General features: G+C 44.8%; 1 protein-coding gene across 3 annotated transcripts in view; it reads right to left on the bottom strand.

Moving 5' to 3' along the window:
* DOCK4 (dedicator of cytokinesis 4) overlaps positions 1-13,590 on the bottom strand; it is a 1,768,257-nt gene that overhangs the window by 148,351 nt on the left and 1,606,316 nt on the right. For all 3 annotated transcript variants that reach the window (XM_085653188.1, XM_085653189.1, XM_085653190.1), the window contains 3 exons: positions 10,953-11,072; positions 10,541-10,659; positions 10,229-10,349 (listed from right to left, as the gene is read on the bottom strand). In XM_085653188.1, coding sequence (XP_085509314.1) covers positions 10,229-10,349; positions 10,541-10,659; positions 10,953-11,072 — 360 coding nt within the window. The remainder of the gene's footprint in view (positions 1-10,228; positions 10,350-10,540; positions 10,660-10,952; positions 11,073-13,590) is intronic.

The following is a 13,590-nucleotide window of genomic DNA, read 5'->3' as shown; positions in this document are numbered from 1 at the left end:
GAGATGGGAGTAGTTGGGACTTTATGGAATTTATGGATAGTCCTAAGGAGCGAAACACCTCTTGACAAAGACGTGTGTCCCGTAGAAGTTGAGTTTCCAATTGCGATTTTAGGAGACAGTCGTCCAGGTATGGGAAGATTTGAACACCTTGGAGACGTACAAAAGCTACCACAGGAGCGAGCACTTTCGTAAACACTCGAGGGGCTGATCGTAGTCCGAAAGGTAATACCTTGAACTGGAAATCCTTTTGACCGACTCGAAAGCGTAGAAATTTCCGATGTCGATGTAGTATGGGGATATGAAAATATGCGTCTTGGAGGTCGATTGTTGCCATGAAATCTCCCTTTGAGAGTAATCGCAAGATCTCTACAAGCGTTAACATACGAAAGGATTGTTTCTTTAAATATTTGTTGAGAGCCCTTAAATCTAGTATTGGCCTCCATTCCCCGTTCTTCTTGGTGATAAGGAAGAATCGGGAATAAAATCCTCTCCCTCTTTGAGATCTTGGTACTACCTCTATGGCTCCTTTGCGTATTAAAAGTTGAACTTGATGAAAAAGTTCTTTGATATGAGCCGGCGGTGGTCCGGTAGGTGGCGTGGGTGGGGGAAATTCGATGAACTCTAACGTGTGACCTTTTTCTACAATGTCCAGAACCCAACGGTCCTTTGTTATGGAGGACCATTGAGAACAGCACAGTGAGATTCGACCTCCAATTTTCTGGGACTGATGTAAGTCATTGTCTTTTAGGAGTGTAACCTCTGTACGAGGATTTCCCTCTGAAAGTCTTGGAAGACTGCTGCCGAGAGGATTGCTGTTGATTGTAGGTATAACGATTGGAACCCTGGTTGTATGGTCGATATTGATTGCTTCCTCTCCGAAAATTAGAGGAGGTGCCGCGTCCCCGTGCACCACGAAAGGGCTGTTTCCTAAATTGCAGCGTACCTAGAGAGCGAGCAGTTTCTGTATCTTTTTTGATCAATTGGAGAGCTTCATCCACATGATCTCCGAATAAAGATTCTCCGTCGTATGCCATATCCAATATTTTCGCCTGCACCTCCTGGCGAAAAGATGTCGAGCGCAACCAACCTTGCCTGCACAATACCGCTGCTCCAGCGAGTTGACGGAAACCTGTACAAGCGATGTCAACTGCACAGTCAATTATTTCTTCAGATGTTCTCTGTCCCTCTTGAAGTAGCTTCACAGCTTCAGTCTTAGATGCCTCAGGTAGCATTTCAACTAAAGGCGATATATCCGACCATAGTTGCCGGTCGTAACGACCTAAAATGGCGAAGGCATTAGCCGCTCTTACAGTGGTGGAAGCCATCGATGAAAATTTTCGCCCTATGGCATCCAAGCGGCGTCCATCACGATCAGGTGGTGCAGTGATTGTAGATACAGGGTTTCTAGCCCGACGTTGCGCTGCTTGTGTGATTACCGAATCTGGTTTTGACTGACCAGTGAGGCACGCTGGAGCTCCTACTGGCAGCTTATACTTCTTCTCCAACCTAGGTAACTGTGCCGGAAGGCTATTTGGTGTTTTCATCATCTTTTTACCTTCATCCCAAATAAACTCAATAATAGGGATTGTATGCGTCTGCTTGAAAGGTTGATTTTTCAAATCATACAGAAAACAATCCTCTTCTTTATGTTCCGTAGTTGATTTGAACCGTTGGGCCGCTCTATCCATCAACTGGTGAAAACTTGCAATGTCAACTGGTGGTGAGTCTCCTGGTACCATTGGAGAGGGAGATGGTGTTTGGGCATGGTAGTCATCCCACTCCACCATATCATCATCATTACCATCGCCACCATCATCCAGGATCTCACCATCTTCCTTGTCTTGAGGAACTTCGTCTTCATTGTCATGTTGAGTCAATGTCCGAGCTGATGATTGTATCAGCGGAACTGAAGGCGTTATAACTGGCACTGGCGCCGACACAGGTGTTGGAACCACTGGAACAGCAGGAACTATAGACTCTTGTGGTGATAAGAGGAAAACGCCTATTATAATCATCCAACATGAGTTGAAGATTTGTAATAAGCGACAAGGGTAACGTCGCAGTCTGTTCTTCCATAGGAATTTCTTCCTGATAAAACTGTTCATCCTCATCATCACTTTCCTCCTGGCATTTTATTATCAAATCCGATGGACTGTGTGCTGTACCGAAAGATTCAGGTAGACCTTCTCCTGAATCTTGATCGGAATCAGTTGCGAACAAAGGTGAAGGAAGTTGAGAATCATCCAAGGGTATGACCTCATTTACCATATCCTGTTGGCTACTTGGTGGCAATGGCAACAAAGGTACAGAGGCAAAGGACGAAGTAGTCGTTGAAGGCGCGGAAGAACTTTGTGTATCTACTGACCTCTGCGCAGAAATTGTCGTTGCTGGTGACGATTTTGAGACCTTCTTAATCTTTATCTTCATCAACGAGACTGCCGTCGACGGGATCGGAAGTACAGGATCCACTGTCGACATCTTCGCAGACGGTATCGTCGACGGAACCAACGTCGACGGAACCAACGTCGACGGGGCCATCGTCGACGGGAATGTCGTCGACGGAGTCGTCGTCGACGGGGACGACGACGAGGTCTTCTGTGTCTTCGTCGACGGAGCACTCGTCGGCGAATCAATCGACGACGTAAGCGTCGACAAGGCAGATTTTGCAGTTTTCGACGACGATGATGTTAGCGTCGACGAGATCTTTTCCTTCTTCGTCGACGACGATGCAATAGGCAACACTGATGACACCGTTTTTATTGTACTGATACTCATCGTCGACGACGATAATGTCGACGGGACCGCCGTCGACGACTTCGATGCCGACGCCGTCGTCGTCAGAGTCACCGTCGATGAGCAGGAAATGGCGGATTTCGTCGTCGGAGGTCTCGTCGACGATGAAGCCAATTTCTTGCCAGAAATCAGGGAAGTCGATGCCTTAACAACCTGAGAACTAGGTCTCGTGGGCGATAACGCAGTAGTCATGGATGAAGACATGGCAGATGTCATAGAAAGAGACATTCTCTTCTTCTTAATGAAAGGAGAAGGTAGATCTTGAACACTACTGCGTTTTGAGGTTGTGAGGGAACGGCCAGAAGTAAGGCTTTCTACTTCAGAAACCACGTCATCCTTATCTTTTAGTCTCTGAGCCACAACAAGAGACGACCTTCCCGGTCTTTAAGAGTCTTTGTAGAAAAAGTTCTACAGAATTTACATTTACCCACTTCGTGGTCAGGGTAAAGACAGTAAATACACTTACTGTGTGGATCTTCTGAATATAATCGCAGCTTTCCACAAGAGGAACAAGCTCTCAACAGAGACTTCTTACTTGAAGACATGCTGAAGAGAAAACTGAGCAGAGCTCAGGGAGACTCCCTTTCACACGACGTGCGGTAGAAAATCTGAGGTGAGGAGCTCTGAGGAGAAGGTTCTAGAGAGGAGCTGGCGCCTGATTGGCCGTAGTTTGGACCAACATAATGACAGAGATAGACTGCGAATGTCTTTTTTCTCTCTCCATGTATCTCTATGGAGATTTCATATAGGGACATTCTTGATGCTTATCACCTATTTATATCTCTGTTTTATATGATTACGTATATATTATTACTGTATATATTGCTATATTATTTACCGTGGGACTCCCACTCCGACGACGGGGAATATTCAAGCATGTGAATCTATGAAAGACACCCCAATACTGGAGAACACCCTGAGTGTGACCGTCTTTTTAAGATTAGGCCTGTCCTTGATCACTTTGTAGATCGATTTTCTGAGATTTATGCTCCTGGTAAAGAAATTGCAGTGGATGAGTCTTTGGTGTTGTTCAAGGGCCGCTTGGTTTTTAGGCAATACATTCCTAGTAAGAGGGCACGCTATGGAATAAAGCTGTATATGCTGTGTGACAGTAGGACTGGATATGTCTCTAATTTCAGGGTGTACACCGGTAAGGAATCCAGGATTAACCTCCCTGGTTGTCCATCCACTTTTGGAGTGACTGAGAAAATTGTTTGGGAACTTGGTAGAGGATTTTTTAACAAAGGCCACCATTTATATGTAGATAACTTCTACACTGGTGTGCGGTTGTTCAGGGAATTGGCCAAAGTGGACACTGTTGCTTGTGGCACAATCCGCTCTAACCGTAAAGGTTTCCCGAAAGAACTTGTTTGTCAAAAGCTTCTGCGGGGACAGTGCAGTGCGTTGCCAGGAGCTTCTTGCTGTGAAGTTTTCAGACAGGAGAGATGTCTATATGCTGACTACCATCCATGATGAAAGCACTGCACCTGTGACTGTTTGGGGTCAGGTCGCTGAAGCGCACAAACCTGTGTGCATTTTAGACTATAATAGGCACATGGGTGGTGTTGACAGAGTAGATCAGAGGTTGGAACCTTACACTGCTCTTCGTAAGGCTTACATTTGGTACAAGAAGTTGGCTATCCATCTTTTCCACTTGGCAATGTTTAATGCTTTTGTTGTGTTCCAGGATTCTTGCCCTGAGTCAAAGATGACTTTTGCTAAGTTTCAGAAGTCTGTAATAGGCAGCCTTGTTGTAGTGGAACAGGCAAGTGTTCCTAGAGTTGGAGTGGTGGAGGATGTTGCTAGATTGAAAGATCGCCACTTTCCAGATCACATTCCTCCCACACCCTCAAAAGATTTTCCCAGTAGGAGATGTAGAGTCTGTTGGCGAAGAGGTACGCGGAAGGAGTGTCGTATGTACTGCCCCGACTGTCCTTCTCAACCTGCACTGTGTGTCCCTGCTTGTTTTAGAGCGTACCACACGCGAAATAATTTTTGGGAGCATTCATGAGTGGTAAAGTGAACTGCCTGGTCTGTATTCTTTGGATAATTTGATTCTGTTTCAAGGTTGGTGTTAGTGCACTGTATTTAGTTGCTGATTTTGTGTTTGAAGATTTGTATCTATTTGCGATTTGTTTGTGTTTTTATTTTTTTCTAAAAAAATCCAAAATGTGATGGCGGTGTGTGTAGGCTGGCGCTTGGCTGTTGGTGTGTGTGGACTGGCACTTGGTTGGTGGTGTGCGTGGAATGGTGCTTGGCTGGCGGTGTGCGTGGACTGGCGGTGTGCATGGACTGGCGGTGTGCATGGACTGGTGCTTGGCTGGTGGTGTGTGTGGACTGGAGCTTGGCTGGCGGTGTGCGTGGAATGGTGCTTGGCTGGCGGTGTGTGTGGACTGGTACTTGGCTGGCGGTGTGCGTGGACTGGCGGTGTGTGCGGACTGGTGCTTGGCTGGTGGTGTCAGTGGACTGGAGCTTGGCTGGCGGTGTGCGTGGATTGGCGATTGGCTGCCGGTGTGACTGGACTGGCGATTGGCTGGCAGTGTGCCTGGAGTGGCGCTTGGCTAGCGGTGTGCGTGGACTGGTGTTTGGCTAGCGGTGTGCGTGGACTGGTGTTTGGCTAGCGGTGTGCGTGGACTGGCGCTGTGCTAGCGGTGTGTGTGGACTGGCGCTCGGCTGGCTGTGTGTGAGTAGTGACTTTCTACTGGTCACTACACACACTGCTAGCTGAGTGCCACTCCACGCAATCCTGTGTAGTTGCTGTGTCAGGAATGTGGGCGTGTGAAAGTGATGGGCCCTTGAATGGCGCTGTGTGCTGGTGTGAGTTTTGTTATGTGATGGGCCCGCGGCTGGCGGTGTGAATGGTTTTGTATGTCTCACACGTATCAAAGGTGTATGAGTGGCCTGTAAAGAGGTTGGTGCCTTGTCGTGGCTTTACAGCTCACGAGCTGTGAGTCAATGGTTCAGTTTTTCGCCCTTTCAATTTTTACCAGTGCATTTCATTTTTGTGAAATCACTAGCTAATACAATTGTATCTACTGAACCATCACTCACCCTCGTGCCAAATCCAACCAGTATGTGTGTGTGCTTGCGGATTAGATGGCTGTGCAGTAATATTTGTCTTTCTGAAGCAGGGTGTACCTTGTCCCTTTTTGTGATTTTTGTAATGTGTTGCTTTTGTGCCTGGTGGTGCGAATGGTCTTGTTTGTATCAGGTATGTAAGGTGTGTGAATGGCCTGTAAAGAGGTTGGTGCCTTGACGTGGCTTTACAGCTCACGAGCTGCGAGTCATTGGTTTGTTTTTTTGTGAATTTAATTATTGACAGTGCATTTCATTTTTGTGAAATCTCTTGTTAATAAAATTTAATACACTGAACCATGACTCGCCCTCGTGCCAAATCCAACCAGTATGTGTGTGTGTTTGAGGAATAGATGGTTGTGCAGGAATCTTTGTCTTTAGTTTCTCTGCCAAGGTACACTTTCCATGAAAGAATAACCCACCAACTGTAGATATTGTCGAAAACCCATGGGAGTTCATGGTGATGTCTCTCTTGTGAATTTAAAAAGTTTTTTTATCCCCAATGTCCTGCAAACCTCAAAATGTCTGCCACATTTTCATTGCAATATTATTCCAAAATTCTCACGCTGTAGGAACAATAGTTAATCTGGTTTTGCAAGGGGGGTCACTTTGGTTTTTGGCCCGTTGCTCGGCGGAACGCTGGGTGGTGGTAAATTTGTGTGAGCCCGGTGATGCCACAACTTTCCCCACACCAAAATGTGTGAAAAAAAGTGATTTTTTTCAGCAAAAATTGAGGTTTGCAGGGGATTCTGGGTAAGGAAACGTTGGGGGATCCACGCAAGCCATACCTCCCTGGAAGCCGCCGGGTGCCTAGTTTTCAGAAATGCATGGGTTTGGTAGGTTTCCCTAGATGGCCGCCGAGCACCGAGCCAAAAACCCAAGTGACCTCCCTTGCAAAACCAGGTGGTTTTGCGATAGGCCATTTTGATGTCGCCTCACTACGTTTTGGGCCCTTGCCTGCCGCGGGTACTTGGGCCTCCCACACAAGTGAGGCACCATTTTTACCGGGAGACCTGGGGGAACGCTGGGTGGTGGTAAATTAGTGTGAGCCCGGTGATGCCACAACTTTCTTACACCAAAATGTGTGAAAAAAGTGATTTTTTCAGCAAAAATTGAGGTTTGCAGGGGATTCTGGGTAAGGAAACGTTGGGGGATCCATGCAAGCCATACCTCCCTGGAAGCCGCCGGGTGTCTAGTTTTCAGAAATGCGTGGGTTTGGTAGGTTTCCCTAGGTGCTGGCAGGGCTAGGGTTCAAAAACTACAGCTAGTCACTTTGCCAAAAAGGGGTCATTTTTCACTGCAAAATTGAGGTGTGACCACATTGCGTTTTGCGTCGTTTCCTGTCGCGGGCACTAGGCCGACCCGCACAAGTGAGGTACCATTTTTCTCGTAGGACTTTGGGGAACGCGGGGTGGGTGGAAATTTGTGGATCCACGCAGATTCCGGAACTTTCCATCACAGAAATGTGGGGAAAATGTGTTTTTTTTGTCAATTTTTTACGTTTGCAAGGGATTCTGGGTAACAGACCATGGTGGGAGGCAGTCAAGTCACCCCATCCTGGATTCCCCTGGGTGTCTAGTTTTCAGAAATGTGTGGGTTTGGTAGGTTTCCCTAGATGCCGGCAGGGCTAGGGTTCAAAAACTACAGCTAGTCACTTTGCCAAAAAGGGGTCATTTTTCACTGCAAAATTGAGGTGTGACCACGTTGCGTTTTGCGCCGTTTCCTGTCGCGGGCACTAGGCCGATCCGCACAAGTGAGGTACCATTTTTCTCGTAGGACTTTGGGGAACGCAGGGTGGGTGGAAATTTGTGGATCCACGCAGATTCCAGAACTTTCCATCACAGAAATGTGGGGAAAATGTGTTTTTTTTGTCAATTTTTTACGTTTGCAAGGGATTCTGGGTAACAGACCATGGTGGGAGGCAGTCAAGTCACCCCATCCTGGATTCCCCTGGGTGCCAAGTTTTCAAAAATGTATAGGTTTGCTAGGTTTCCCTAGGTGCCGGCAGGGCTAGGGTTAAAAAACTACAGCTAGTCACTTTGATAAAAAAGGGTCATTTTCACTGCAAAATTGAGGTGTGACCACGTTGCGTTTTGCGCTGTTTCCTGTAGCGGGCACTAGGCCGACCCGCACAAGTGAAGTACCATTTTTCTCGTAGGACTTTGGGGAACGCGGGGTGGGTGGAAATTTGTGGATCCACGCAGATTCCAGAACTTTCCATCACAGAAATGTGGGGAAAATGTGGTTTTTTTGTCAATTTTTTACGTTTGCAGGGGATTCTGGGTAACAGACCATGGTGGGAGGCAGTCAAGTCACCCCATCCTGGATTCCCCTGGGTGTTTAGTTTTCAAAAATGTATAGGTTTGCTAGGTTTCCCTAGGTGCCGGCAGGGCTAGGGTTCAAAAACTACAGCTAGTCCCTTTGCCAAAAAGGGGTCATTTTTCACTGCAAAATTGAGGTGTGACCAGGTTGCGTTTTGCGCCGTTTCCTGTCCCGGGCACTAGGCCGACCCACACAAGTGAGGTACCATTTTTCTCGTAGGACTTTCGGGAACGCGGGGTGGGTGGAAATTTGTGGATCCACGCAGATTCCAGAACTTTCCATCACAGAAATGTGGGGAAAAAATGTTTTTTTGGTCAATTGTTTACGTTTGCAAGGGATTCTGGGTAACAGACCATGGTGGGAGGCAGTCAAGTCACCCCATCCTGGATTCCCCTGGGTGTCTAGTTTTCAAAAATGTATAGGTTTGCTAGGTTTCCCTAAATGCCGGCAGGGCTAGGGTTCAAAAACAAAGCTAGACTCTTCGCAAAAAAAGTGTAAATTTTCAGTGTGAAAATGTGGTGTGTTCACCTTAGGTTTTGAGCCACTTCCTGTCGTGGGCACTATGCCTACCCACAAAAGTGAGGTACCATTTTTATCGGGAGACTTAGGGTAGTTCAGTTTCGTAAAGCAACTGTTATTACCTATTGATTTTTGATGCATTTCTCCCTTCCAAATGAAAGACATTGTGTAAAAAAAAAGTCATTTTGAAAAATGACCAATAATTGTAATGCAAGTATGAGTATTCCCAATTTCGAAAATGTGCAAATATGCACTGTTTCTAAACTCTGTAATTTGTTCCCATTTCAGAAATACATAGGTGTCTTTCATACCGATTTTTCCATGTATACATTTTCCCACAATAATTGCTATATACCCGGAACAAAAAAAAACACCATTACAAAATGATGCTCAGGTTTTTACTCTGGGTTCGTTGGGCTCTTGGTGAACCTACAACTCCTATATATCCCCACAACCAGGAAGGTCCACTGGATGTAACGGTACATAGCTTTCAAAGAGATGTCATAATTAGAAGAAGTTACAGGTGAAAACGTTGACTCAAAAGGCTGCTTTTTTCAACAAATTTTTATTTTTTCCTATATTTAACTGTTAGTTTCTATAAAGAAACCTTGATGGATCTACACAAATGACCCCTTGCTGAATTCAGAATTGTGTCTACTGTTCAAAAATGTATAGCTTTCCAGGATCCATTATTGCTTTTCTACCCATTTCTACCATTATCTGGAAGGAGGTTGAAAGCACAAAAAATAGCAAAAATAGGGTATGTCCCAGAAAAATGTCAAAACTGTGTAAAAAATGTTGGATTTCTGACAAAAATCTGTCATTCCCTAAAAGCTGGAGAAATTATGATTTCAGCCCCACAAACCCTTTTTTGATATGATTTGCAGAGAAAAACCCAGACGCTTTCATTTGCAGCCACTTTTCCCCATTTTTCACAAAAAAAAACAAAATGTTGCTGTATTTTGACTAATTTCTGGGAACCCTCTAGGAGAATCCACAAACCCTGGGTACCTTTAGAATCCCCATGATGTTGGAAGAAAAGGACGCAAATTTGGCGTGGATACCTACTGTGGTCAAAAAGTTACAGGGGCCTAAGCGCGCACTACCCCAAATAGCCCAAAAAAGGCTTAGCACAGGAGGGGAAAAGGCCTAGCAGCGAAGGGGTTAAGCAAGGAATGAATAAAGAGCAAAAATAAGAAACGTTCAAATAAAGAATGCAGTTACATTGAATGAATCACATTGAAAACATACGGCAACAGAGTGAACTTGTACAGTTTTAACAGATATCTGTATATATTTTACACATCAATGTAAAATATATTTACACACAAGGGCACCGTGGTCTGTTCAAAAGTGTGGGTAAAAAAATCAGTTGGAAATGGATGCTGTTCAGCAATCTGTACACACATTACAACTCGCAAAACATTTTAGAGGGAAGAAGGAAAACAAAGCTGACCTATTTTTGTAGGTACAAGTCTTTATACCATGACACACACACACACACCACATGTTTGTGTACCTGCATGTTGAACACTTCATCAGAACTTTCAGACTGCCCCGTAAGATTGCTGACTTCTGCCGAAGCTTGAGATGACAGGGACGAGGAGGAATATCTGTTCACAGCTGGATAGCTCAAAGGACTGTCAATAAAGAGCTGAAACGTTAGTCCCGGATACAGAAACTCTTACTTTTTGATATAGTACTACAAAGTCATGTGCTATATGCCTTGGGCTTTCGAGTCAGTGACTGTGTGTTATGCGGCCTTCTTATAGGATGCATTATGCATTTTACAGTAGAGCGTAGAATAGATGTACCCCAAGATTTCTCTCACCTGCGCCTCGGTACAACTCGTGGATCTTGACTCATTGGACATGGTACTGAATTTCTACATCCTCGCGGGCTTCCATTCGTGAAATTGACAGGACTCGCTGGCACACAGGAGGAATAATCCTGAACATTGGACACAAAAATAACGTATATAATATTATCACCTGAACAACAAAAGTATTCACAAAGGTTCAATAACAACAAATCAAAAATTGGGAGCATGTAAATCAATACAGATAAATAAAAACTTCAATGCAGCCTTCCGAGAAACATTAACAGTTGAAATGTAATACAGAAAGTCCACCAGCAGATGGCAGTGTTTGTCAAAAATGTACGTGGTACTGAAGCGCATAAAGATGTTTCACAAATCTCCCTCTAAATCTAAGGCTAGCTTATCACTGAAGCCGTTCACGCACCTGTATTCCCAAACTGGATTTCATCTCAAAGAACTGATCCACCAGCTTCTTATGCAACGGGCGCATGTCCTGGGGCACAAACTTCTCGTGCACAGCGAGGCCAAACTCCAAGATCTGAGCCTTTTGGTAAAAAAAATAAAAAATAGGGAGTTTCAGCAGAGAAATTCATTTCGTAGATTTGTGCTTAAACCAGTTTATAGCTGACCAATATTTAATGAACTCGGGGAAAAAAATACATATTTCTAAAGCAAGGCATTTCAAACAAAAATTGTTTTGGAATGTTTGCACCATTAATCAAGCTTCACTCACGTCAATCTATGCTGAAGCAGAGAGCCAGGCGAGATAGTTATTTATTATGCTTTATGAACTTTAAAAAAAAAAAAATTAGTTGTCTAATCCGAAACATTTGAATGTTTACTTTTTAGAATAATTACCTGAACCATTTCACTTCAAACACAATGAAAAAATGTATATCTGTATACAGAAAATTTCTATTTATTTATTTCTGTGGTTGACTTAAAAAAAAATAATAATAATTAGGACAGCCAAGCGGCAAAAGCCATTATCTGCCACCAGCGCATTTCTGTCCTTTGACTGGGTTGACTCAGGAGATCGAACATCAGAGGTACTCACTGCAGGAGGATTATGTATTTACTACCTGGTCCGCTGTCTCCAGAGGCCTTCTCTCTTCGTCCTCAGCGGTTTGCTTGGACCGCTCGCGTGCTGGGTGCACACTGCCTGGGTCTGTTAGTATAAGAGACAGACTCGCTTCCCATGGAGTCATCACCGGGGGCATGGAGAGTGGATGTTCCTTCATTCGGGATTCCCAGGCATGCTGTCCTTGCTTTACCCCTTTGCTGTCTAGAATAAGGAAGTTTCAGGTGAAGCTAGAGGAAGCCATCTTAGTGGCTCCAAGATGGCTCGTCCTGAACCCGGTGACGAATCGTTAATTATTCATTGCAGTGTTAGCATCCCACTCAGCTGAACTCCACTGTGAAAAATGGCCACCGGTCTTCACTCTGCAACACAGAAATTGAGCAGTTGGAGCCCCCTGCAATGAAGTTCTAGCTGTAAAGCAGTTTGAGTTCAGCAATCCAACCAACCCTTACTATGGATGGCTATCAAGCGGGGTCAGATCTCAGGGGTTCACTCTTGGCAATGAAATCCTCGCTAGATGTTTTCTTGAAAGGTTTTTAGTTTTGTTTCTCAGGAAATTCATTCTCACTCATTGGATCTTGATCCAAACTATTCATTGGTTCTGTAAAGGTGACTAATTTTTGTCAGACATGATCCCTCTCTTGCCTCAATCTTTTCTTGACCTGTTGACTCGTTTGCGTCGGTCTCCGCTTAGGATCTTCTCTCGTGTCTGGGATTTTTCAGGGCTCTTCCTCTGCTTGAAATCTTCCTCCCCTCTCTGTCTACTTTGATTCTAATCTACATTCAATTTCCAGAAGCAAAATATCTGGCTTAACTGGGTTGCTACTGTGGACCATAAGCCTTTCTGAGAGGTACTGCCACAGAAGGGAGTCCTTCAGGCAACCAGGGTGTTTCCGCCCACATTTTGTTTTGTGCTAAACCCAGTATCTTGAGAGAACCTGAATCTACAATCTCTGGACGATTAGGATCCTCTCCTCTGCTGACTAGAATACATGCCCGATTAACATAATCGCTCTTTTCTTGTTCTCAATTAAAGGCCAGGCTTCCATGAATGGAAGCCTTTATTGGAAACCTTGAGATGCTGGATTAGACAGGCCACTGCTGTTTATCGTGAGATGTTGCTGAATTTATCGGTGGGCATCCAGAATGCTTCATGGGATTGCAAACTGCTGGGTGTCAGCATTTTCTTATTGGACACATAAACTGATTGTCTTAACCTCCCCTAGATAGGACTTTGACGAGTGGGAGAAAAAGGTGATAAACGTCTGGATTATTAATGGGTAATCTTCATTACATCAAGTAGTATTACTCCTCGTCCTAGAGTTGGCCACACCCAGCCCTGTCTGGTTCCACTGGACTGCTGGTAGGTTTCGCAGAATGAGCTGAAAGGGAGAAAGCTCTTCATGGACCGGGGGGAGGGGCCTTAAAGGGAGAATTAGATGTTGCTTTTATTTGAAAAACAAATTTTGTGCCAGGGTGTGGATAGGAGGACAACGAGAACCAGTAGTTACACTTACAAATATACAGTTTTTCATTTAGGAAAAACTTATTTTTACGATCGAATACATACAAAGGGGTGATCTATTAGGTAGGCCATTCAGCCACAAGAAGAGAACGAATCAAAGTACTGAAAGACATGGTCTCATTTGTAGCGGTATAAAGTCATGTTCAGCGTGGGCAAGCAATCCCTATGTTGACAATAAGTGGCGACTTGATCTAGAGGTTCAAAGTTCAACAAGAATTGCTATGGCACCTTAAGGTCTGTTGATAGTTACATGTTCATGCTCAAAGCAAGTTGACGATTATAGGCGTGGGTGCCAGTGTCCTACCTAACTTTGAGGAGACACTGGCAATGGAATCACCAGCAAGCTTGCTTGGATCTGCGACTTTCCCCCAGGAAACGTGCAGGGCTTGGCTGGAGGGATCACAGGTTTCTAGAGTTGGCATAGAAGAACAAGTTACTTACCTTCGGTAACACTTC

Source organism: Triturus cristatus, chromosome 4_1 (genome assembly GCF_964204655.1).
Source record: "Triturus cristatus chromosome 4_1, aTriCri1.1, whole genome shotgun sequence".
Taxonomy (NCBI): domain Eukaryota; kingdom Metazoa; phylum Chordata; class Amphibia; order Caudata; family Salamandridae; genus Triturus; species Triturus cristatus.
The sequence above is the reverse complement of the archived record's forward strand: the minus strand, read 5'-3'. Positions and strand labels throughout refer to the sequence as shown.